The following is a 25,563-nucleotide window of genomic DNA, read 5'->3' on the forward strand; positions in this document are numbered from 1 at the left end:
GGTCAAAGTTCTTCTGTCATTTCCTTTCACCAGTATGGAAATGTTCAGAACTCTTGGGTATTCTTTTGGCTCCCTAAGCTGGGATCCCATCATTTAATGGATCTGGGAAATGAAAAACATGTATGTTTTATCAACATCTTTGCTTAGAATTTAAAGCACAAGGAACCCTTTTTTTTTGGTCTTCTTTTGGCCAATTTACCTTGGGAAATTATGTTCCTCAAATAAAGTTGTGTAAATGACTTTCTTCTTATAATTCAGATTAACTAGGTTTCTATTACCTTATGAATCTTTCCTGCCAGAAATTATGGGTAATGTCCTAAGTATCTAAATTTAAACAATTATACTTTTGAAATTAAAAGTCAAAGTAATATTGTACAAATGACGTTTTCAATGAACAACACTGTCATGAAAATAGAAGTATCATGTTATCCATCCATCCATCCATCCATCCATCCACCCATCCGCTCATCCATTAATCCTTATTCCAGTAATCATCTTGGAGCATCTATACCTCGTGCAAGATGCTAAGCTACATCCTCAGGGGATCTTAGATGTTAGTGGTGAAAATGAACAGGGGAAGTTCAAGGTAGACACGTGAAAGTGCCATTAAGTCCCACACCAACTATGTGTTATGGGAATTAAGATGCAGGGGGGACTTGATCTTAAATCACATGAGGACACAGTAATTGACACTGTGGCCAGTGCCATGGGCCACTGGGCCTGGGGTTCTGTGTCTGACAGACCGACCAGTTTTATACTGAGGGGTGTATTACTCCCCAGCCAAACAGCTTAGCTGCCTTGAGCAACCAATTCTGGCTAAATTATCCATGCCTTCATAGTACAGTGTCACTGCTAATACAAAACAATCTTATCCAGTGCAATCTTATCCACTTTAAGAAAAGTTTCAAGTTTTGACTACAGAAAATAAAAAACCGACAGGTTAAAATATAAGTTGTCAAAAGAGCTGGGTATGTGTCCGTATTTTTTCTTAATAAAGTTAAAATTCGTTATGCCCCAATTTTATAAATGTTCAGAATGTATGCACAGGGTCCCAGCAGCAGGCCTGATGAAAAGAGGAAAGTGCGACAGTAATCTGCTCACGACTGTGGTCACAACTGATGGCCAAGGGTCATTCCAAGGCCTGGGTGGTGTCTCCAGATCATCATTACTCTACTGGCTTTCCTCTCAAAGCTGGGAGCTACATTCACAAGACACCACCAATCTCCCAGCAAAGGAGACTCGTTTCAACCTGAGGATAAAGGCGTTGCTCTCTCTTGGTAGAGTACAATCTCCATGCGGTAATATAAATATATAACGACTTTCCTAATATCGTTTTCAAATAGACTATCACAAAAGTGAATGATGTTTCTCAAATAAACTATCACAAGAATGAATAATCTGTCTAAATGAAGTAACAACATCATAACACAATCATTTGTCTAAGACCGCTCTGGATGGATTTATTTCTAAGATTTATAAACTTCTCTCCCAGAACTTAATTTAACGGTTTATTGGTGTCTTGGGGTTATAATTAAATTTATTTATTACTGACAATACTATTAATGCATTCGGTTTGTTGCTGTTGCTGTTTTCCAGAGCCTAAACACATTTCTCACATTTGCTTGAATTTTTTTTTTCTGTAACCTGAGTTTTCGGTCACAGCTCTGCTGTCTTATGCCCCCGCTTCTCGTGGTCTTCTTTCTCCCTCCATCTATGTGATATTCTGGACAATGGATCATTAAGCTGATTGGAGCACGTCGCAAAGAGAACAGCCAGAACTTGTGACGGCTTGGGAGTCTGTGCCACAAGGCTGGACAGCAAAACCTTTGTACACACCTGCTTCCTAAACCTGGCCCGACCCTGGCTGCCAGCATTGCTGTGGCTGCTTTCCCGTCGACGAGGGCTGCGGTAGAATTAGGATAGTCAAGATGTTAAGTTCAAACTTATAAGTTAAACAATTCTGGCCTTTAATATACTTAACATGTGGCTATGATGCAAAACAGTTTACCTAGAAGTTTGCTATAAAAAATAATTGTCCAAATCAACTTTTAAAGACTGATCTACATTATGGATTTTCATCTACTTAAATATAATTTGAACATGTATAAATTCCTAATATACAATATGGTGATTAAATTATTAAGCGGGTAAAATTCCATCAAATCCATATATTTGTCAAAGATATTTATTTATCCTGACGTAAGTTGTACATTCCTTAGATTTTAGCCATACAAAACTTTCCCTCAATTGTCACTATATAAACACACTTGTACGTGTGTGTGTGCGTGTATATATATATATATATGTATGAAAATAGAAAAACTTATAATGGAGGTCACTTATGTGGAAGTTCCTATATGAAGATTATCTAAACCAATAACTGTGGTTACAAGTCTCTTGTTCTAGAATGTTACTTCTTTAATAAAACAGGGATGTTTCTTATTTAAAGTTATCTTTCAGGACTATAGAAAATGTCCCAGTTAAAATATTTAGGATTCTGTACTGTGAATGACTTTAAAATTCATTTTTTCTCTTCTAGGAAATATTGTAAAATTTAAGCAAGACTACTGACTGCTTTCTGCTTCAATTTATATTCATTTAGGCAAAGAAAAAACCATGAGGTGGCTGAATAAAAATGCCTGTCCTTCCAAAATATGACTGAAGTATCTCTAAATTGCTGAATTTTCCTACGAATATAAGTATATTGAATAAGAAAAATAAGCGGTACGTTAGGGTCACTATAGACATCTAAGTTTTCTCTTATGTTGTGACAGAAAAAAGTTTCGTTTTCTTCTTTTAGATCACTCCTCAGTGTTAGAGGTTATTTGGCTTTATTATACCATGAAAGGTCCTAGCCCATATTCAGACAGAACATTACGGTCAGGGGAGTGAGATGTGCGGTTCTTTTCAAACAAGAGTTTATACGGGCAGGCAGGAATGACACCAGCAGCTAGAAGCCTAAATTTGTATTAACATATAGAATATGCAGTTATATATGAAATATATATATATACATAATTTCACAAAATTATAGTCAAGGTCGTATATGAGGAGGCTCTAGCGTAAGACAGTTTGAATGGTGGAGGCGGCAGCCTCGATAAACGCTGGCTAATTAGTGTTAACTGCATTTCCGTGACTCCATGTTACCAGCAGGATAAAGCCCAAGGTGCTCAGCTTTCCAGACTCAGAAAATTAGATCCACTGCCCTGGCTCAACCCCTCCCATCCTGTGGCCTGTATCTGAGCCATGTGGCACTGTCTTAAAGACCCACAAATACATAATGTGGCTTCAGGCTTCTCTGCCTTTGCTGCTGCTGCCTTTACTGTAACATATGATTCTCCTTTATTTACCTGAAAATACCACTCCCTCCTTCATGTCACCATTGTGCCCTGGAAAGTAACAGAGGAAGGATGCAGCATCACAAGGACCTGCCTGCACAGGGGTGTCTCCAGTGATTTGTGAAGACACCTGCTACCTAGTTCTCGTGTTCTGTTTCTAGCTCAGCACTGGACACTTGCTGCTTGTCACACAGCAGAAGACCTCCCGGCCCTTCCTCCATCAAATATGGCACTAGCGGGGTCTGTGCATCTGAAAACCAGCCTTAGCTCCTGTATTTTTGATAACTTTTCCTCAACGGTCCACAAAATCTTTAAAAATACGGAATAATCTTTCAATCAATAAACAATACACAAACAAAGATCAAGCGGCCATGGTTCAAGTGGGGTAGGGGCCAGGAGCTCGTCCAGCTGAGCACTAGCCCTGCCCCCAGTGCCACCTACAGGGGCTCAACGTGGTGTCCTTTGCCAAATACACAATAACGTCTGGCCTACAGCTAACGACTGGCCATTAACTAGTAGCCCCTGATCTTTGAGACACAGGTAAGTGAGGTGGCAGGAATCCTTGGGATAAGTCATTCCCATCCTTGACCTGACAACTCTGATTTCTTTGCCTTGTTGCATTGAATTGGCCATGATCTCCAGGATAATATTAACATTAGCAGTGCTGGCAGGAATCCATGGCTTTTCTTTTACTTTAATTGAAAAGTTTCTAACCTTTCACCATTATGTGTGATGGTGTTTGCTGTATCATTTTAATAGGTAGCCTTTGTAGGGTTAAAAAAGCTCCCATCTATGCTTTGTCTGCTGACTTTTTAAAAATCCGTTATGAATGAGTATTGAATTTTATCAAACATTTGTTCTGCATCTATTGGAATGACTCTGACGTTCTTTCTTCTTAATCTTATTAATATAAAATATATTATTTATAAGATTCTCCATTTGATCATTATAAATGTCATACTATGAATAGGAACATATAAGTGCAATGTAAATATTTATATATGTAAAATTTATATTTATACATAAAGTCTGATGAATTAAGGTTGCACAATACGTACACTGCACAAAAGAAGATCCTGGCAAAGGGGCATGTGAGGGCTCAAATTCAGCCTGCATCTTTTCCTAAGCCATGAGTTTTGGCAGAGGGCTGTCTGTCCTCAGAGGAAGGAGCAAAAGAACATGCTGGCTGCCTGCCAAGACCTGAGCCTATGCCGTTGTGACCCTCAGAAGGGGAAATATGTACTACTTCACGCAAAGGCACCTTACAGGTTAGCAGTGCTTCTGGGGCTTACCCATTTCTAGCCCTCGAGGTCAACATCATTTACCAAGCAACTCAACCACTGGATATCTTATCTTGGGAGAACTTGCTACAGGGTTCTCTCACCTTTAAACAAATTGCCCCTTTCTGTCTACTGCTCAGAATCCTTGCCGCCATCTCTATGAGCTGGCACCACTAGCTCTGATTTTTAATGCCTTTCCCCTACTCAAAGGGGTGGCCACGAGAAAAGGGACACAAATGTTTAAGTGAGGGAGAGAGATACAAATACAACTTAAAATGATGAAAACCTGACTCTTCTTGCAAATATGATGATTGTTTGGGGACCTCTGGAGAGAATGCTTGATCTCTGCTCCTGGTTTAGATTTGTGACAGTTCTCCCTTCATTTGAATTTTGCCAGAGCCTTTCACACAATTCATTGAGCAACTAGTTTGTGCCAGCTACCGAGAAGGTGCTGAGGATGCAGGGCTGAGCCACAGAGACAGGGCGCCTGCAGCTGGCGGCTTGGAATCTCACAGTGTTCTCTGCAAAGTATCCCCAACCCCCTGGGGAATCTCCCCTCTCTAGGGGAGAGGACCACAGAAAAAGCATCACCCAGCTTTCTCGAAATTCAGGCTCACCAAAGATTTCACCCTGGTCCAGTTACAAGGACATGATTGACAACTTAAAACTGTGCCAAGCAAAGTTCTGTCTTCCACTGAGACATAAATAGAATGTCTGCAAAGTGTCAGATTGTAACCCTTTTTTTTTTTTTTTGGCTGCACTTCGCAGCATGCGGGATCTTAGTTCCCTGACCAGGGATCGAACCCGTGCTGCCTGCAGTGGAAGTGTAGTCTTAACCACTGGACCGCCACGGAATTCCCAGACATGTCTTTTATAACACTAGAGCCTTATCTTTTTTAACTTGAGTACATATGCTGAAAGTTAATTAGAACAAACAAATGAGGCAAAACCCGATAAATGTGTAGTAAACTCATAGCCACAACTACTCAGAGGCCTCCCCTACACAAATATTAATCTAAAAGCAACAAAAGGGAAATTGTAAGTTCTGCTAAAGAACAAGGAACAATGAGTACTGGGAAAAAAGTTACAATTTCTACTGATTATATATTTTTTTGCCAAGATCCCAGTAAAAGAAGTGAAGAGTCAGAATTTTAAAAATTGACAATTTGTATCAGGATGGAATTGGATTTCCTTTGGCCAGATTCCTTTCATTATGCGGTGACCCCTGGGTCACTTCTAAGAATAACATGATGTATGAGCACCAAGGATGACAAACAAGACAAGAGAGAGAGGGAGAGGCCCTGAGAAGGTCATTTAAGATATATGCACCCAAGCAAAAGGCTGCCAAATCCTCACGAAGGCACACACATGGAATGATACCTCCTTAACAGCCCCAGGAATTGGGGTTTACAAAATATAAAATCAACCCCAATGGACCAGAAGTATTTACATTTCCAGTTTACTGGCTGTGCAGGCTAAAGGACCCGTTTGCTTCAATGAGATCCGCAGTGCATGGAAAACATAACAAATGCACTGGAGATGCTTAGGCAGATCTCTATTCTGCAGGGTAAACGGTGGGAGCTCCTCAGTGGATACATGGGGGGTACCAGAGGCAAGGCCCCCCCAACGTGCACCCTCGGGGAAACGCCAGGGCCTCAGCCAATTCTAGTGCCAGCCCTTCCTGTTGGAGCAAACTAATGGGGACACCATTTGTATTCGAAGTCCCATTGAGCACTCGTCTTCCTAACTCTCAGTCACCCCTAAAACATCCAACTGACTTCTCCTAAAATAGTGAGGTGGGGCTTGTCCAGGGAAACCCATCCCGTGTACAGGGGGCTGAAAATTGCAAGCTTGACTCCTTGCATCCTCTGGACACCGGTAGCTTATCTTCAATATGGCACTGTCTACCAGGAGTTGATGTTATGGGGTTGTTAGTATTTCTCGTCCCAGGCTGAGAGCTCCTTGAGGTCAAGAATAGCAACTTACCCAGATTCATATTCCACGCAGCCTACATCCCAGGCCATGGCTCATACTCATGGTTGCTCAAGACTCACTTGTCGAGGGAATAGAGCTCGACTCAACGTTGACTGTGAGCATGAAGTGCACCAAGGGAAATAATGCAGCATTTGACTAGCATGCAGGATGATGGTCTGCAAAGGGCTCAGGGCCGTTACATTTAATTCCTTATTTACAAAGGAGAGCTCCAATATTGGAATCTGTGCAACTTTAAAATATTAAATTCAGATTTTCTTTTCTAATTGGGTGCTCTGTAATAGTCATATGTACTCAAGCCTTGCCTATGGGGGTCTGATAAGGTCTTGGAAGGTCACTGCCAAGTATAATCTAATATCAAAACCAATTTTAATGAACTTCATACACTATTACTGCAGGCATACTGGCTTTCAGTGCTAAATTTGATTCGTTTGGAGCAGCCTTGTAAAACTAATTAGGAAGAATTCAAAATAGTTTAAGAATATGAACAAGAAATGAAATGTTCATAAGCTAATATCATGGAAAGAAAAATTAAATGTGAACGAAAGGCAGCTCCATTGGGGTATGAAGAGTCTCTGTGAAACAGTAACCACAAAATATGTTCCTTTATAAGAAACTGTAAGAAAGAACCAAAGAGTAGACAAAAACAATATAATGCACAAGAATGATCACTTCATTTGAAAAGATGTTGCTAACATTTTGCCAAATTGCCATCATCTTTTAAAAAAATTAGTACATAAATTTAATAACTAGTTTCATTTATTCATTTTCTTACACTCTGCTAGGTATTGAGGATACAATCACAAATAAAATAGATATTGTCCTTGACTTTAAAAATCTCAAATATCTTCTTTTGTGGTATTAATAAGTTTAAAAACAAATTAATTTATCTCATATTAATGTTATGGAAATCTCCCCTTTGAAATAGGACTAAACTCAAGTTTCTATGACATATTTGGGGGCAACACTGACCTTAATTTATGTTTTTTTTAGGTTTAGAAGCATGTACTAAAGTTGAAATAACGATTGTGGGAAAGTAGCAAATTTCAGAATAAGGACTATACACCTACACCCCCGCACAGATCTGCATGCCTAACGTCAGGTATGTATTTACAATTAGATGGCTGCTTTTAGATAGTAAAATCTAGACGATTTTTTTTTTTTTGCTGTAAGGAAAAATAATTGAAAACATGATGTGGTTTACCTGCTTGAAATCGCTGATGGATTTATATTGTGGAAATATTAACACAAGAAAGTTATCCTAGCCCCAATTATGTAACTGCAGTAGCAAGTAAGTAAGCGTCAAATGGCTATCTATGCCCTTTAGTCTGATACCCAAGACCTTTCAGGAATGAAACACCTTACTTTCCCTGTCTGCGTCTTGCCATATTCCTTTATGCATCCTCAAGCACGCAAATGACACTACTTACGGCTCCCAGTGTATTCCCCACGCCCTTTGATTCACAGCCTTCGTTCATGTTTCTTTCACAGAGAAGCTCCCATTCCCATCTCAGCTTGGCCAAATCCTAGCCACACCTTTGGGACCCTTGACCCAGCCAGCCAGAGGTAGTAACCTCTCCCTCCTCTGGACTCATTGTTTTCTCTTAATGGTTCCATTGGCATTCCTGACTTCTTCCTTATATTCTGGCCATAAGATTTATATTTTTCTCCCTTGGTTTGGAGTTTTCTTGTATGCATCTGCATACCTTCATCTTCCATAGGACCTCGTACAGTTCTTTACACACAGTAAATAGTCAACATTTTTGGTTGACTACTTATAGAGATGAAAAGATCTGAAAATTCTACAGAGGGTAGAATGGAAGACATGAAATCAGTAACTGAAGCCATCGAGAATGTTCTTTTCTTCCATATGTAAAACTGTCTAGAAATTAACAATTACATATGGGATCACACCAAGCTTTAGGGAAATCAATTATCAAACACGACTCATGTAACAGGCAGAGTTCCTTTCCACCCTTCATTTTCAGATGTCAAGGCTTATCCCTAAAAGCTATTAGCAGCGGCAAGAAGAGAAGAGAAGGAAATCAATTACATAAGCTTCCTAAGGAAAACTGCTTGGCGAACATCAGAGAGCTCGCCCTGATGTCTGTATTCCATCTGTTTGCCCCTGCTATTTTTGTCTCTCTCTCTCTTTTGAGAGGCGATGGCTCATGTGCTTCTGCGGAGTCTGAATAATTTTATAAGGTAGATTCCACAGCTTATTTCTTACAGCCACTGCCATTTCTTTTTCCCACATGATGACACTCTATTTCCTTGAAAGACTGCTTTTCAATAGTTGTAAACTGGGCAATTTCATGGGACTAGGATAGACTGGAACAGATGTGGAAAACCTTTCGCATCATGATAGAAGCAAGATCCCAAATAGTAGTGTGTAGGATGTGACTTTCTCACGCAGCTTGGCTTATATAATAATGCAAGAATGTGACATGGTACGAGCCAACTCCATCTTCAAGAGCCTTTATTGCAACTATTTCTTTCAAACCAGAACCTCATGAGATTCTGCACGTCAAACAGATCTTGAAAAAAACATGCCGTGGAGTGAAATGAACAGACAACTGTTCTAAGAATGTCTGTTATTATAGCACATCCTTAGATCACAGAGCAAAATAATTCAGCTTTTTAATTATTCTGACAAATGCTGAAAGCTTCTAAACGGAACCTTGTATTTCTACTTAGAAATATTAACAAAAAAATCTAAATGGAGAAGTAGCTTCTTTATTCTTTCTTGTATTCACATAGAAGAGTTCTGAGCTAGGCTCTTATTCTTAGAAAATTTGAGGATTAATAAAGGGATACCACTTGGGAAGAAAGAAACCACGGCATCTGTGAAAAACACTCAGTGCTTTAAACCATTTTTTTTTCATGTTCCAACATCTGTTACTTCCTTCTTTACTTAATTACAAGTTGCTTTGAAAATTATTATGTATGTGCGTCGTTTTAACAACTGAAATTATACATGTTCAATAATTCCATTGGAGGCACTCAGATGAAATAATAAAAAATAGGAAATGCAAATCTTAAGCAAAACACCAATTAAAACATATTGTTGATATAATTAAACACTTACGCTACTTCCTCCAAAAGGAAGAACTGTAGGCCATGAATAAAACCAAGTGACAAGTATAATATGATCAAAACTTATTTTAAAACTCTCTGGCTGCAGTAGCATACGTGTGAACCCTTTCTACAACACACCTCACTCTTGCTAAATCAAAATTGGCACTAAAGAATATTTTGAACGACAGCACCCACAAGCCAAAACAAACTAATGAACAGACTTGTGCATAGACCAGTTCAGGTTAAGTTTCACAAGTGAAGAATCCTTCCCAAGTTTTAAGCAGGAACCATGAGTCCCTTACTCACTGTGGTATCCCCAGAGCCCGTCATGGGGCAGAAGCTTAATAGTTATTCAATAATAATGGCACGAACATGAGTAAAAAAATTAAGATGCTCAGATTCTAGCTACATTAGTATGAGTGCATGCAAACATCTCTTAAGACTGTGATGTATGCAGGTCTTGCAAACCTGAGTCAGCACCACAAGAGGCACAATCAATTAAGTAAATGACAAAGGGCTTTGCCGATCAGAGGGATGTCTCCCCAGGCTTTTGTTTGCTTGTTTATTTCCTTGCTTTTAGAGGGGATTTTAGAAATGAGTCAGCTGAGGCAGTATGTTGGCTTCTATAACACAGAACCTACAGTAGATCAGACCCCGGCTTCCCTCCATCTTTCCCATCAGTTGGTTGAGCAGAGTTGGTCTCAAGTAGAACCACGGGTCTCAGATTGGGATGGCTGGATGGACAGAATGTTCTCATGCAGCCATGGCTCAAGATACTGTAAGATATGAAAATATCTCCTGGAAACATGGCCCCAGGCTGTGCAGTGAGGTGCTGGACTGAAATGTGATTTTTTAAAATTGGGCGGGGGGGGGAGGGAAATACCCAAATGCAATAGTGCATCCTTGATGCTACAAACTGCACATGGAGGACAGGAAGTCCTCAACTCCAAATGAGAAGGACGGCAACACAGCACATCATATAAAGGCCAATTTGACAGGATAACTAAATTGCTTTTTAAAAACTATGAACAAGCAAAGCCTGTTCAGACTCCAAGAGAGCGTTCTCTTTAATTGCAGTGGCAAGTGCCCGGCGCAACTAGAAGAAGACAAGGTGAGCTACAGAAATTGACCAAAAATAAGTGTCCAAATTGACAGAGACATCAAATCGACTAAATGACCCCAGGAGTGTTCTCTGTGGATAATCCACGATTAGCCCAGAGTGTCGACAGGCCTACAAAGACTGAAGATGCATTTGGAAAAGACTATTCCCTGATTGTTTTTAGAGGAACTTCTACTAAGGCTTTAAATTTAGAAAGCCACATTTAATTACTCATTTTGTAGCAGGTAAAAATCTGGCATCATTTAAAAGAGGCCTCGGTTTCCTATAGCTGAGTATTTATTTATGCCATTAGAAAATCAGTTTCTTCTGTGTGTACTGTGTATTTGAGTAGGCCTACAAAAGATTTTTAAGCTCATGGCCATTTAGTGGAAATTGTTATGGTTGAGAATACAGTTACTGTGTTTCCATAAGTAAATTTTAGGTATTTTAATATCAGGTATTGGAAAATCTTTATCATGGAACTTATTGGTAAACTGTAAAGGAAGAATTTGTGTGTGTGTCTGTGTGTGTGTGTGTCTGTCTGTCTCAAGTCACTTTTACAACAGAAAACCTCTATTCATGAAAACTTCTCTTTTCAACTAACTTTGCAATCACTGTATTTGAATTGTTATAGGCAGAAACAAACCTGATTCTTTGCAAAGAAATCTGGGCAATAGACACTTCCAACACCGTAAATAAAACATTTTTGTGAAATGCTCCAGATCTCCACACCAATTATAATTACCAGAGATTGTAGAATAATTTTTATGTTCTAGAGGCAGACTTCTGATGGATTAACTCCTACAATCCATCATTTTCTCTTCTCTCCATCTGCATCATACATCATTCTTAAACTTGATGACCAAACTTCCAGTTCTCAATTTCAGAATGCTTACACTTCTTCGGCTCTCCACTGTACTACTACTTGATTTTGTGTACTGATATTAACTTTTTCAAAATACTCAAGCCTCTTTTAACAAAATGTGGCAGTTTTACACTGACAATCTTTCATCTTTGCAAACTCTTCACTAAGATCTCACGTAACAAAGGAAAGCCAATTTTGCATTCCCATGCTTCGGAAAGTGTAATATCCAGCCAGTTTTAGCTAGGGAGAGCGAACGTTCCCCTTGCAGAAGAATATGTGGAAATACACGTGAATGCATTTTATAAGCACAGTGCAGTGGAAGAGTGATAGTGATGAAAAATATTATTTTTATCTATAAAAACTTTTCATTGCTTCCACTGATTTAGAATCAACTATTTGATTTTTACTTAATTTTATTTATTAAATTGTACTTCAGAAAATAGCCTTTTTAGAATTATGAAATGGCATTTTCATAAACAATGGATAAAGCTAGCTGTATTTAACCCAGAAGGGCCACTGGCTCATTAAAGTAACTAGAGCTTCCAGACAGCTCAATGAGGAGCCCATGCAAGAAGCCCAGGCGAGAGGTCAGCGTCTGTGACCGAGCTTTCAAGGTATTGCTGGGGCAGCAAAAATACATGCAGAAATGGATCTTGGTCCAAAGTGAAATAATAACCCTTTAACTAACACATACAGCTTAACGTAAACTGGCAATGTCCAAGTACCTCAATCTAGCATAAGCTGGGCTTACCTTGTACAAACTTAACAAAAGCAAACAAACATAACTGGACAAAGAGAAAACGTGCTATGTACCTCCTCGTAAAAATCTTCCTGTCCTCCACGGCGGGACTGTGGATCTCTAGAAAACCACCTTTAAAAGTGAGGAAACACTAAACCGGAGTGCAAGGGAAACCAACCACCCACACCATCAAGCAGCCAACTCAGAAACTACTTGTTCAGGTTTAAAAACTTCAGTCTCTCCCAGCTAAGGTTTCCTCTATATTTTATGCAGAAAGGAGGTGCCAGCTATCCCATCTGAAGAGAAGCCGGTGCCATTGCAAGGAGGTTATTATTCTCTTGAAGGTAATTTAGTACTAAAAAAAAAAAAAAAAAAAAAAAAATGGGGCAGTAAAGATAACTTTATCATTTAGGAGAAAAGGAAATGAGTCTTCTAATAACTCCTTTTTGAACTGATCCAGCTTTGTGGGTGGGGACATTAGCTCCTGTCAGTTAATCAGGTCTTGTTCTAGCATCTTCTGAGGAGGCCACAGCATCCTGGACCTTTCAGCTCCTTAGCGGCAGAAGACCTGGACCCAGGGTCCTGCTCTGACAACCACAGGGTTTCGCATCCATAAACTATTTTCTCTGGGCCCAGATTTTCTTATTTGGAAATCCAGGAACACATGAGACGACATTTCTCTAAATATTTTGTGAACTCCACTGTGCTACACAAAAACAAGTTATTTTTGTAATATGGTCATTATTTTCATACATTACAACCTATTTAAACTTCCAACTGCCAGGTTTTACTTGCTTCTAAATGTATCCATGGTGCCATTACTTGACCCAAACAAGTGTTAGCGTGTCATATCAACTCTGATTAAACTTCACGGAATCCCTTTGACAGCATATATTGATTTTAATGTCTTTATTCTCGACCTTTCAGGGGCTTCTGTGGTCCAGTTCTTTTGCATCTAGGATATAGATATCTCTCCTATAAGCTCCCTGCTGATATGTGAAATCACAGCTTTTGTCAACTGTTTTACACCGTGGGTGATATGTCAGTAATAAATATAGTGCTGGCAGGACTAAGTCTGCTTCTGCTTTTGAATAATCTTTGCTGTATGTGACACAGTCTTTAGCTTTATTCGTTCACACATCTGCTAAACATTTGAGGGAATTCCGAGTTGCATTAATTTGAGAAGCAATTCTATTTACATACTATAACATTTTGTCTTTCTTCCTCTCTTGCGTTGTAACTTTCAAACAAAACATATAATTAAGATTTGGGTTGTGAGTTCAACTTCAATTAATTTCCATGCTCATGAGAATCTATTAATGGAACTTTCATGGTTGGCAGAAAGGATATTATTGCAATATTATGGACATCAAGGGTGCTAATGAAGAAGAGAAGCGTTATGGAAAAAAAAAAAAAAAACCCTCCTCTTTCTTTTAAGATACACTTTGTACTTAAAAAGAGTAAAGAAAAATAAAATCTTATCATTTATTACTTAACATTAATCAAAAATATATTATGCAAATGTAGTTGTGTCATTAAATTCTATTTGTGCCCAAAGAACCAGTTCTCAAATGCTGGCCTAGTCACCCACTAGCAGCTGGGTACTGGCTAAGAAGTTCATTCATCTTTCTCAAGTTGAGTTTTCCCATCTCCAAGTGGAGATAATAATGAAAACTGCCTGGCAGGGACCCAGGGAAAATAAACATAATCTATTTTGACCACTCTTAGTACACTGCATGGCAGTAGTTGCTCAATAAAAGTTAATTATTTGATTATGTAACACAGAATTTCTATCATAACACACCTAAATAATAACTCCAGTGTGCTTGGTTATAGCTTCCTTTCAACATTTCATTTGATATCATGCAGTAAGTTAGGATTTGTAAGACTTGATATAACAATGATCATCATGGCTATCATATACGGCCAAAAAAGGTTAAAAATGAAACAAAAATATGCCAAAGATAATTAAGCCCCAAGTGGCTATTCTAAAATGATCTAACAATTTTACGTAAAATAATTATAACCTCGAACTTCTAAGTCACTGCTGTGATCTAGGCTTGAATCCCAGCAGTGGGACCTGGAACAGACCCTGACCCTCTCTCTCAGCCCATCTTCTCGCAGGTGGGAGGGAAAGAGTAAGCAGAATGGTGCCACTTCTCCCTGAGGCCCACCTCTCTAGGGGCAGGCTCAGTACCCTCGGGCACTTTACCCTGGGCTGTCTCACTTTCCTTCATCCATAAGCACTGGTGTAGTAGTGTTACACTTACAGAGCTGTAGCAGAATGAGAGCAGATACATTGCACCCAGCTCTCAGCAAGTGCTCAGTAAAGAACGTCATTTCTCCTTATTTCTATTGCCATCCAGGGTTACTGTGAGCACTTTGTTATAGGACACAGGGGCCCAGTCTATCATAACATGCCTGGATAACGACTCAAGTTTGTCTAATGATAACCTCATTTCAGTAATTCATGTGACATTAGGCAGTAAGTTAGGATTTATAAGACTTGATCTGACAATCATCATTATGGTTACCAGATATTTTCAAAAGAGGTTAAAAGCGAAACACATATGCCAAATATAGGTAACATAAAATAATTTATATTTAATATAAATTTACATATCTATAAAAATACAAATTCTACAAATATTAATATAAAAGTCATTTTAAATAGAAAAACATAAAAGGTGACTTGTTAATGGTATATTATTCTAGAATAGAAAAGTTTTCCTGGAGACTGTGACTTGATGCCATCAACGATGGTGACAATTTCTATTTCTGATTGCCTATGTTGCTTTGTCACTGAGCTAGGATATATAGACATGTATCTCATACATTCTGTGTATCCTCCGAGACAGCCAGGTGTTTGCACTCGAGGATGCAGCCTGGAGACGCGGAACAGGGCCCCAAGTGTCCTGCCGACTCAGAGGCAGAGCTGGGGGGTGGCTTTTCCTCTCTCACCTGCCTACTCGCTCTGGGAGGCCACAGGCGTGAAGGGATGTTGTGGAGAGCTGGGGAGGAGCAGCGGGGACCGGACGAACCCAGCGCTCCTGTGGGTTCTAGACAAGCTTACTTGGAAGTGGGAGAAAAATGTCTGTCCATTAAGTGTCCTGATGTATCTCATTCCAAACTCATCAGAGGCCTCCGCCACCAGGGGAGGACACATGTGCCACCAGGGTCCAGAGAAGGGGTACCAGGATCACAGAATCAGTCATTTCAGGGCCAGGGAACTTGGACTCTAGCTGGCTTTGTCCTGCACTTTGCGGAGGAAGACAGGGGCCCCGAGGATAGTGGGTGGGCCTCGGAGTCACACAATTAACTGACTGCAAAAGATTCAGGCCCTCCCTCCGTGTGCATCAATCAGCTCCCCAAACAACCCAAGGCTCCATGGGCCCCCAAGCCTTCAACATCGGGAACTTACTTTTCTTTAACTTTACTTTTTATTATTTTAGTTTGTCATGGTAAGCATGACAAACATTTAACGTGAGATCCACCTTCTTAAAGTTTTCAGGGTTCCGTACTGTATCGTTGACAGAAGGCACAATGTTGGAGAGTAGACCTCTAGAACGTGTTCATCTTGCTTAAATGAAACTTGATTTCCCCATTTCCCCCTCCATGCCGTCTCTGGCAACCACACTTGCACTCTTTGATCCTATGTATCTGACTATTTCAGGTACCTCCTGTAAGTGGGCTCACATGGTATTTGTCTTTCGGTGACCGGCTAATTTCACTTCTAGCACCAATTTCACCTAATGTCCTCGAGGTTCGTTAATGTTGCCACATAAGGCAGAATTTCTTTCTTTTTTAAAGGCTGAGTGGCATTCCATTGAACCTCTACACTGCATTTTCTTTATCCATTCATCTGTAGGTAGACATTTAGGTTGGTTTCCGCATCCCGGCCATTGTGAATAGTGCTGCAGTGAACATGGGAGTGCAGAGTGCTTTTCAAGATCCTGATTTCAATTCTTCTGACGTGGAGAAATTGGAACCCTGGCATGCTTTGCATGGGAATGCAAAAAAAATGATGCAGCCACTATTGGAAACGTCATGGAGGTTCCTCAAACAATTAAAAATAAAACTACCATACGACCCAGCAAGCCCACTTCTACATATGTAACCAAAAGAACTGAAATCACAATTGTGAAGAGATATCAACATTTGGAACCTGAAGAACAGAGTTTCACAGAAAAAAACAAATGGCTCTCAATGAGGGTCTTTAACTGTCCGAACTGACCATCTCTTACTGAGATTTCAATAAAGGCGTGGAGGTTTCATCAAAGACAAGGACGTGTGAATTTCACGGGTGAAATATGGGAAATCTTTTCATGAGACTTCAGTTTAAAAATGGTGGAGCAAGAAAAGTTTCTCAAGTCTTTTTATCCCGTTCATACCTGAACTTGAAACCAACTCTTTGTTTATTGGCTGCTGTAGTGCTCAGGAAATTCAAGTTGTTATACTTTCCACAAAGCTGCCCTTTACCGTGTAAATAACATTCCATTAGCATACAGTCATTTGTAATAAGCTTGGGCTCAGAGAAGCAGCTGAAGCCCAGGAATAACAATTAAAGGAATGAGAGGAGGAAAGAGAACTCACAGGGAAGGTGAGACCTTGTGGCTGAACGTCATGTCACGGGCACCACCGCACTTGATACAGCAGCTCTGGGAGGGATGAATGATCACCCTCTTCTTAGTGGGGGAGACAGAGACTCAGAGATATCACCTGACTTGTCATCCAGCCAGATACCGGCAAGCAGATAATCAATTTCATGAATCCAAAATCCACAAATTACCTATACTTACGGCCACTACCATTTTTTCCAATTTAAAATGTCCTTACATTTGTTTCTTAATTCTGTTTTTTAATGTTTAATTTAATTTTTAGTTTATATTAGAGTACAGTTGATTTACAGTGTTGTGTGCCACTATCTTGGTACAAGACAAAACATCAAAAACGAACATACTTCGTGGCCAAAGATTTCTAAACTGCAACTAGAATATGATCAACATATTACTTTACTTAAATACCTATTATTTTTTTTAAAAAAATCTCAGGAATTGAATTGATAGGATACATTTTGTAAGCAATCCAGAGAAACCAAGCCCCTCCTTCATTCTGCTTATGTTCTTCATTTGGCATTCCTGCCTTAGAAGAGACGGAAACTGGAATAAATAGAAAAAAAAAAAAACCATGCAGGAAAAAAATAAATGCTGTGTTTCTATCGTAAAAGAATAGATTGCTCCAGTGTACCATACTAACACCTTCCTGGAATGACATGGCCAGTAGATTAACTATGGTGGCAAAGAAAAAGAAAACTAAACTAAAATACCTAAAAACTTATATTAGGCTTCTTAGAGACACTCATGATATTCCTCTGGATTTGAAAACTGATGTTATATTTTTTCATAAACCATAATTCTGTAAATTTAGACACAAATAAAGCCAAAATACATGAACATTTTAGAAAGACATTCAGTTTTTACATTTATAATCATATGTATCTCACACACACACACACACACACACACACACACACATACACACACACATACTCCAGTGACTATGTAGGAGATAGGCTACTCTTTCCTTAATGTAATTTTTCTTTCATTAAACTGTTTTTAAATGTAATAATTGAAGTCAGTTTGCAATAAGAAAATGAATGACTTGAAATGTTTTCTGAGTTCTTCGTATTGCAAAGTTTTAGAGACTAAAGTGCAAGATCAACTCAGGTCATCCATCCCTGTGGTTTCCCAGCAGAGGAGACAAACCTTGATTATGGGAGTGGAGATCCCAGTGTTAGATGTCGAGCCACCGGGAACAGGACTGATATATTTCAGCAAAGAATAAATCTACCACATTTGAACTGTTTTCCTAGAACATGTGAATGTTCACAGATTTACCTGTCACATTTTCATAAATAATTTAAAATCTTAGCATCTGAAATATCAATAAATACGTCATCCGAAACTGGATACTAAGATTTTCCTTGGTTGAAAGTTAGTTCAGGGTGACCTGGAAAGAAGTGCCTCTATAATCAGTGATAGATTCTATTAAAGTTACTGCAAACTTTGCCAGTGCAAAGGGGAAGAAATCTGATTGCAAATCCCAATAACAGAAATCTCCTTGGGTTGGGCGTAATATCTGGCAAAGCATCTAATAATCCTCTTCTTCTCTCCAAATTTCCCAAGGCTATCTGGAGTGTGTGGTCTTTGCATCTCACAAAAACAAACTATACAGCCACACAGAAACCTCCTAAGCCTCATGAGCCAACGTTACAAAATTGCTGCAAAGACCAACTGGAAGACCAGTGAGGAAGGGCGCCAAGCCAGACCTTCTCAGGCTGAACCTCTCCACCAAAACACCTGCACTGTCTTTGCAGCCACTCTGCAGGGCCAGCACCAGGAGCAGGCAAATAAAGTAAAAGCCCAGCAGCCTTTGGTGCTCAATCATTCTGACAGATGACACAGGACGAGCAACAACAGGCCTTTGCACAAGTGGAATTTTATTTGAGAGTCTAAAGTGCTAAGGGAAATAGGACCCGTTAAGGCAGAAGAAAAACAAAACCATCATTTGTCTTTTATTCCCTCAGAACTGGCACCAAATGTGCTCTGACAATGGCCCCATAAAGTTTCTCAATCCTCAGTGTCTCCGGTTTGTCCGCGTTTTATAACTTAGCGCGGGCCCAGTATGACGACTGTATCCCATTTCCCAAACCAAATATAGTGCCCAGAGTTAAGCAGACTGAAGTTTCTGTACTAGCTCAGAAATGAGAACTGGAAAACTCCTGGGGCAGTGTATCTTATATGAGAATATTTATTCCAATCAGCCTTCAGGATACCCTGAATTTCCAGTATCTCCTCCAGACATTCTCATTAACCAGAAAGACTTATGTGATTCACAGCAGCTAGTGCCTGGATGTGTCACGTTTATGGAGCACTTAATGTTTGCAGTATATCTAGTGTCTGCTGAGGATCTTGTGTTTGCAGAATATCTAGTGTGTGAGAGCACCTAGTCCTTGCAGAGCATCTAGTGTTTGCAGAACATCTTGTGTTCGCAGAGCATTCAGTTTGCAGAACACCTTGTGTTTGTAGAACACCTTGTGTTTGCAGAGCATCTAGTGTGTGCTGACTCTGGACTCCCAGCTCTAGAGTGTGGGCTGGGGATGAGGAGGACTACTCACCACACTACAGCCCGCACAGTCAGGACCATTCTCGCAGGTTCTGCGGCGAGCCTGAATGCCGCCTCCACACTGCGCTGTGCACCGTTCCCAGGGACCCCAGCCTGTCCAGAACGTGTGTGGGGGGCACAGCAGATGCTCGTTGCAGTATCTGTAATGAGGAAACCAAGAGGAAAAAAGCAAGGGTTTAGTGGAACGTGAGGCCACAGGCTTTCTACTCTCTGGCCCTGCACGGGATGTTGAACCCATGGGCATGCTCCGCGTGAGGGGCGTTTCGTGTTCCGGGTGGTCACCCAGGGAAGGAGGCGGATGTGGCGCTGGCCATGCTGTGTGTGCACAGACAATGGGATGCACGGGAGACAACGAAAAAACGTTAGACTCACGATGCAGGATGGATCTTCCTGTGCAGCCAATTAGAGGAGAAACAAACAAAAACCCTTCAAACAGACACTCAAAAAATGAGAACACATAGAAAATACCTAAGTAGGGAGTTTATCTTCTAAACATAAACACTGAAAGATAAAGTAGGTTATGAATATAAAGGCAGCAAATTGTATTTGGAATTCATTTCTCATCATCGAATCAAATAAGGCCCATAATCCTACTAATATGAGTCAAAGAAAAGTTAGTCTAATTTTAGCATGAAGTTTCAAGTCACATACTGCCAAGTTATTGTATTTTTAAATTTATTTGTAGACTCTCAGAATGATGTCTAGCTACCTTAATTTAGATGACCACCTGTTACCCAAAAAGAGTTGAATTACTATTGACAATTAGTCCTATTTTTTAGTGATTGACTATACTCCTACATGTACATTCATACTGCCAACTTTTAGCCAAATATACATGGCTTTCCTTAGCCTTAGAAGGATCAAATTTCTCCTCGTCTTTAATACGACAAGTGAAATAAAGCAAAGTGGGGGAAACAAACAAAAAATAAGAAGGAAACCACCTGGCAATGCGCAGGTTTACAGCTCATAGGGAAGAAGATGTTATTCTGAATGTAGCCAAACTTAGTGAGACACATTTGGCAATTGTGTCTCATTAAGTGCTCAAAAGCACAAAGAGTACCTCCCTACCACAGGTGTGTCCAACCTGAGATGCATACAGGGAAACAGACCCAGTCCAGGATGTGCAGGATAGAACACACTATCTTTATTTTCTTATTGAAGTACAGTTAATTTACAATGTGGTGTTAATTTCAGATGTATAGCAAAGTGATTCAGTTACACATATATATAAAATATACATTATATATATATTTTTTCATATTCTTTTCCGTTATTGTTTATTGCAAGATATTGAATATAGTTCCCCGTGCTATACAGTAGGTCCTTTTTTTTTAAAACCTATTTTATATGTAGTAGTGTGTATATGTTAATCCCAAACTCCTAATTTATCCCTCCTCCCTTTCCCCTTTAGTAACTTAAGTTCGTTTTCTATGCCTGTGAGTCTGTTTCTGTTTTGTAAATAAGTTCATTTGTGTCATATTTTAGATTCGGCATGTAAGTGATATCATATGGTATTTGTCTTTCTTTCTGACTTACTTCACTTAGTATGATAATCTCTAGGCCCATCCATGTTGCTAGAAATTGCATTATTTCATTGTTTTTTATGGCTGTGTAGTATTCCATTGTATATGTATACAACATCTTCTTTATCTATTCATCTGTCCATGGACACTTAGGCTGCTTCCATGCCTTGGCTATTGTAAACAGTGCTGCTATGAACTGGGGTGCATGTATCTTTTTGAATTAGAGTTTTTTTCTGGATATATGCCCCGGAGTGGGATTGCTGGATCATATAGCAATTCTTTTTTTATTTTTTTAAGGACGCTCCACACTATTCTCCATAGTCAGAAAACACTATCTATCTTAATGAGCAAAAAAGAGAGGTAAAGAGCTGATTTCCAGAATGTAAGAGAGGTAATTCGGGGAGCGTAGTTTCCTGACAGCCAATGTTGATAACGATTCAACTGTCTTCCCATCAAACCAGGGACATTTAATGAAGAATGTGATGGATTCCGGAACAGGTACAGCCATGAAAAGCAAGAAGCCAGGCCAAGCTGAAGGGAGTCAACAGGATGAAGCAGGGTGAGCATTCTGGAAAAGAACAGAAGGTAGGAGCGGGAAGAGTGAAGCAAAAAGGTGATGGAGGAGACGTGAATAGACAAAAGCGAAAGGAGTGGAATGATCTCTCTTTACACAAATAGGGTGGAAGAACTTGAACTTTACTTGCAAGGAAGCAGGGAAATCCCACCAAGCTCCAGAGACAAAATAGCACCGTCAGAGTTAGAGTGAAGGCTGGACTACAGGAGTTGGTGTCTCATCATCCTGCTGGTGCTGGAGCCCCTGAAATGAGGGGAGCTCTCCTTGCTTGAGTGAGGGGTCTGAGCCTCCAAAGGCTCAGGGTGAGGGGTCACGTGCAGGAGGAGTTTATGGGGCAGATGCCGGCCAGGAGGGTATAGATGCCAGCCACCTGAGGGAGAGATAGCCCGAGTTGGACAAAGAGGATGGTGATGGCAAGAGAAGGGAAGGGACATCACATCCATGGCATCTGGTAGAATGGGAATAAGATGGCAGCTGTGTGGACGTACAGAAAAGCAAGTAAGTAAACAGCAGAGTCCAAAGTCAGCCTCTCCAATGAAAGTGGGAGGCATGCTTACTTCTAGGGAGAGAGGGTCGATATTTCACAGCGGAAGGAGCCTTCAGAGAGTCGAGAACCAATCAGGAAAACGGTTAGGTCTCTAAATCTCCACATGAAAGAGTAGCCAGTGGAACTGAATAGTTACCGCTCTTCCTCGTGTGCTTGATTGTTTAAGACAGATAGTCCTCTGGGGCCCTGAGTCTCGGAGCTCAGGACTCTGGACAGTTTCACACGTGGGAAGGAAGGGGAAGGAGGCTTCTAATTAAGAGAGTGTGACCTCTAGATAGAAGAGCCAAAACAACACTGAGGACACAATAGATGAAAAGCATCTGACCTCAGGAAGCCTGTGCAGATGTGTAGAGTTACCATAAGTAAAGCAAAGCATCCTGACTCCTTAGTGATTATTAGCATACATGTTGGTGCAAGGATTGTTCTGTGAGGCAACTGCCATTTGTTTTAAGAACGCGTTTGGAAGAAGTAAGTCAAGAAAACTCAGAACATCAGAACTTTCAGCATCTAATTCAAAATATCCATGTGTAGCTTCTCTCATTGTGGATAGAAGGCCGCCTCCTGTTTCCAAGGTGATTTTGCCCATATTTAAAAAGATCTGGATGTCCTCGACTCCTTGACATGAATTTCAGCTTGCAGAAACAAAAACAAACCGACAATAAGAGTAGGGAGGGCAAAGGAAAATCTTACTAAAAATACCTATAAAACCCTCGACTTTTAATAACAGGCACAGCAATTGAGCTCCCACTTCCCCACAGCAAAATAAATCATAGTGCATAAATCCTTTCTCATCTCTGCCTACAGCAGGCCCTCCCTTGAATACGCTCAGTGTATTATTACAGCTGAAAGTCCACAGCTGGAGAATTTGATAACTGCGTGTAGCATAGAAATTTCAAGCAGTGTTATAAATGATTTGCTTGGCCTCATTTTTAGGTGGTCAACAATGTGCTTTCCCTCTTCACTTTCTCTTTCTATAGTAGTCCTATGACAAAAGGCACACCAGGATATGTGACTGTCGCCCTCTGCAAGGGAGGTCAGAGGGAACTAGAAATTGCCAGTCTGTCCCTTTATGTCTGGATTTCACTCACGAATTCAACCTGGGAGAGTCTGCTCAGAGGCTAAGCCCTTACAAGCTCCTAACTCTGGATTCTCTGCAATTTCAAGGGAGTACTGTCCCTCTGCCCCCCTAACTCCTTCACCCAACAAACACTTGCCACTGAGAGACGTACCTCTTGTTACCCTGCTGATGGGGCCTCTAGTGTTACAAACAACAATGGGCGTCTAAACTTAGTTACCTTGGTGACTCTGGGTGTACAAGGAATTTTATTAATTTGTGGAAGAAATAGCTACACAGTAGACCAGCCACTGGTTCCTCATTCTCTGGTCCTTAACACACAGCTGGCTTTTACCAAATGATAAGCTAAACAGTTTTGAAATTTTATTTGCTCTCCTGGACCTCTAGCATCTTAAAGCGCTGACAGTCACAGATGCATTTCACGATGCATTAAAAATTAGGATTTTAATTTTGCCCATGACTGCTCATTCTCACTTTGCATGTAAAAATGAATGAATAGCCCAGCAATATTTCTCCATAAATTATCCATTGTTCCACAAACCTAGTCTCTGTGAAGAGCATTGTCTTTCATAATCCTGTATAGACTAGACTTTCAATACCATATCATGTTCCTTGTCCTATTTCTTCATGCTACAAATTGTGTTCTGTGGTGGTTCAATCCATGTTGGTTTCTCACTGAAACCTCTGTGAGCCTGAACCAATCAGAGCGCTGTTAGAACTGTTTTCTTCTTGGTTTGCTTTAAGTGATTGTTCCTTGGCTGGGCCACACTGGGATAATGGAATCTTTTGTGGCACCAGAGAAACTGTACGTATATTGAGTCCTCCATAATATTATTTTTTACCCCAAGGGAAAGCTAAGGGAACCAGTAGGATAGAGTGATGATAATGGCTTGCAAACAGCATCACTTTGGTTCATCACAGGATTAAGTAAACTTGCCCATGAAGACGAAGAAAAATCATATAATAAGCCCCCATTGGTTCCTGGGTCTCTTAACTTTGGTAATGCAGTGGAAAGACTCGAGCATGGTCTTCATGAGCCTTGCTTCCTGGAATTCACATCCTGTGTAAACCCCTCCCACTCAGTGTGGGTGGGACCTGGGCCTTGCTTCTAACCAATAGAATATGGCAAAGATGACAGGCTGTCACTCCCATGACTATGTTACATAACAGTGTAATGTCCTTCTTTCAAGAAGTTCTCTCCCTTGCTGGCTCTGAAGTAGTAAGCAGTCAGATGCGTAAGGCCCAGGTGGCAAGGAATTGAGGGCAGCTTCTGGATAACAGCTTCGGTCCAACGACACGGAAGGAACTGAATGTGGCTGACAGCCACGGGATTTAGGAAGCAGTCCCCTCCCCTCTCACTGAGCCTCAGATGTGACCATGGCCACACTCTACACCTTGGTGCACCCTTGTGAGACCCTGAAGCAAAGGACCCAGGTAAGCTCTGTCCAGACTACGAAACCACAGAAACTGTGAGCCAATAAAGCACGTGGTGCTTTAGGCAGCTAAGTGTGAAGTAATATTATTATGAATGACAACTAAGACAGATCTTGGCACCTAGGCATGTAGTGCTACTGTAAGAAATATCTAAAAATATGAAAGAGGCTTCAGGACTAGAGAACGAGTAGAAGCAAGCAGAATTTTGAAAAGCATGGTAGAGAAAACCCAAATCACCTTGAACAGACTGTTAGTATACATGTAGACTTGGAGGATGCTGCCAGTGAAGGTTTAGAAGGAGATAAAATAAAGAAGTAAAACTCAACAACAACAAAGCCATCCCAATTAGAAACTGGGCAAAGGCCTAGACATTTTCAAAAAAGATATACAGATGGCCAATAAGCACATGAGAAGATGCTCAACGTCATTCGTCTTAGGGAAATGTAAATCAAAACAACAATGAGACATTTTATACTTGCTAGAATGGCTATAATCAAAAAATGAAAAATAACAGGTGTTGGCAAGGATGCAGAGAAATTGGAACACTTGTACATAGCTGGTAGGGATGTAAATGATGAAGCCAATGTAGAAAACAATTTTGCAGTTGCTCTAAAAGCTAAACATGGAATTAATATATGACCTAGCAATTCTATACATATATATACACACACACTCCTACATATGTACACAACAGAACTGAAACAAGGACTTGAACAGATACTTGCATTCATGGCAGCATCATTCACAGTAGCCAAAAGGTGGAAATAACCCAAATGTCAACTGATAGGTAAACGGGTAAACACAATACGATGCAGCCATGCAGAAGAATATTAT

At 40.2% G+C, this 25,563-nt stretch overlaps 1 protein-coding gene across 1 annotated transcript in view; it reads right to left on the reverse strand.

Annotated features, from left to right (window-relative positions):
* Window positions 1–25,563, reverse strand: part of SEMA5A (semaphorin 5A) — a 492,176-nt gene that overhangs the window by 33,842 nt on the left and 432,771 nt on the right. The window contains exon 16 of the mRNA XM_068531877.1: window positions 19,569–19,716. Coding sequence (XP_068387978.1) covers window positions 19,569–19,716 — 148 coding nt within the window. The remainder of the gene's footprint in view (window positions 1–19,568; window positions 19,717–25,563) is intronic.

The sequence above is a fragment of the Eschrichtius robustus genome, chromosome 2, assembly GCF_028021215.1.
Source record: "Eschrichtius robustus isolate mEscRob2 chromosome 2, mEscRob2.pri, whole genome shotgun sequence".
Taxonomy (NCBI): Eukaryota; Metazoa; Chordata; class Mammalia; order Artiodactyla; family Eschrichtiidae; genus Eschrichtius; species Eschrichtius robustus.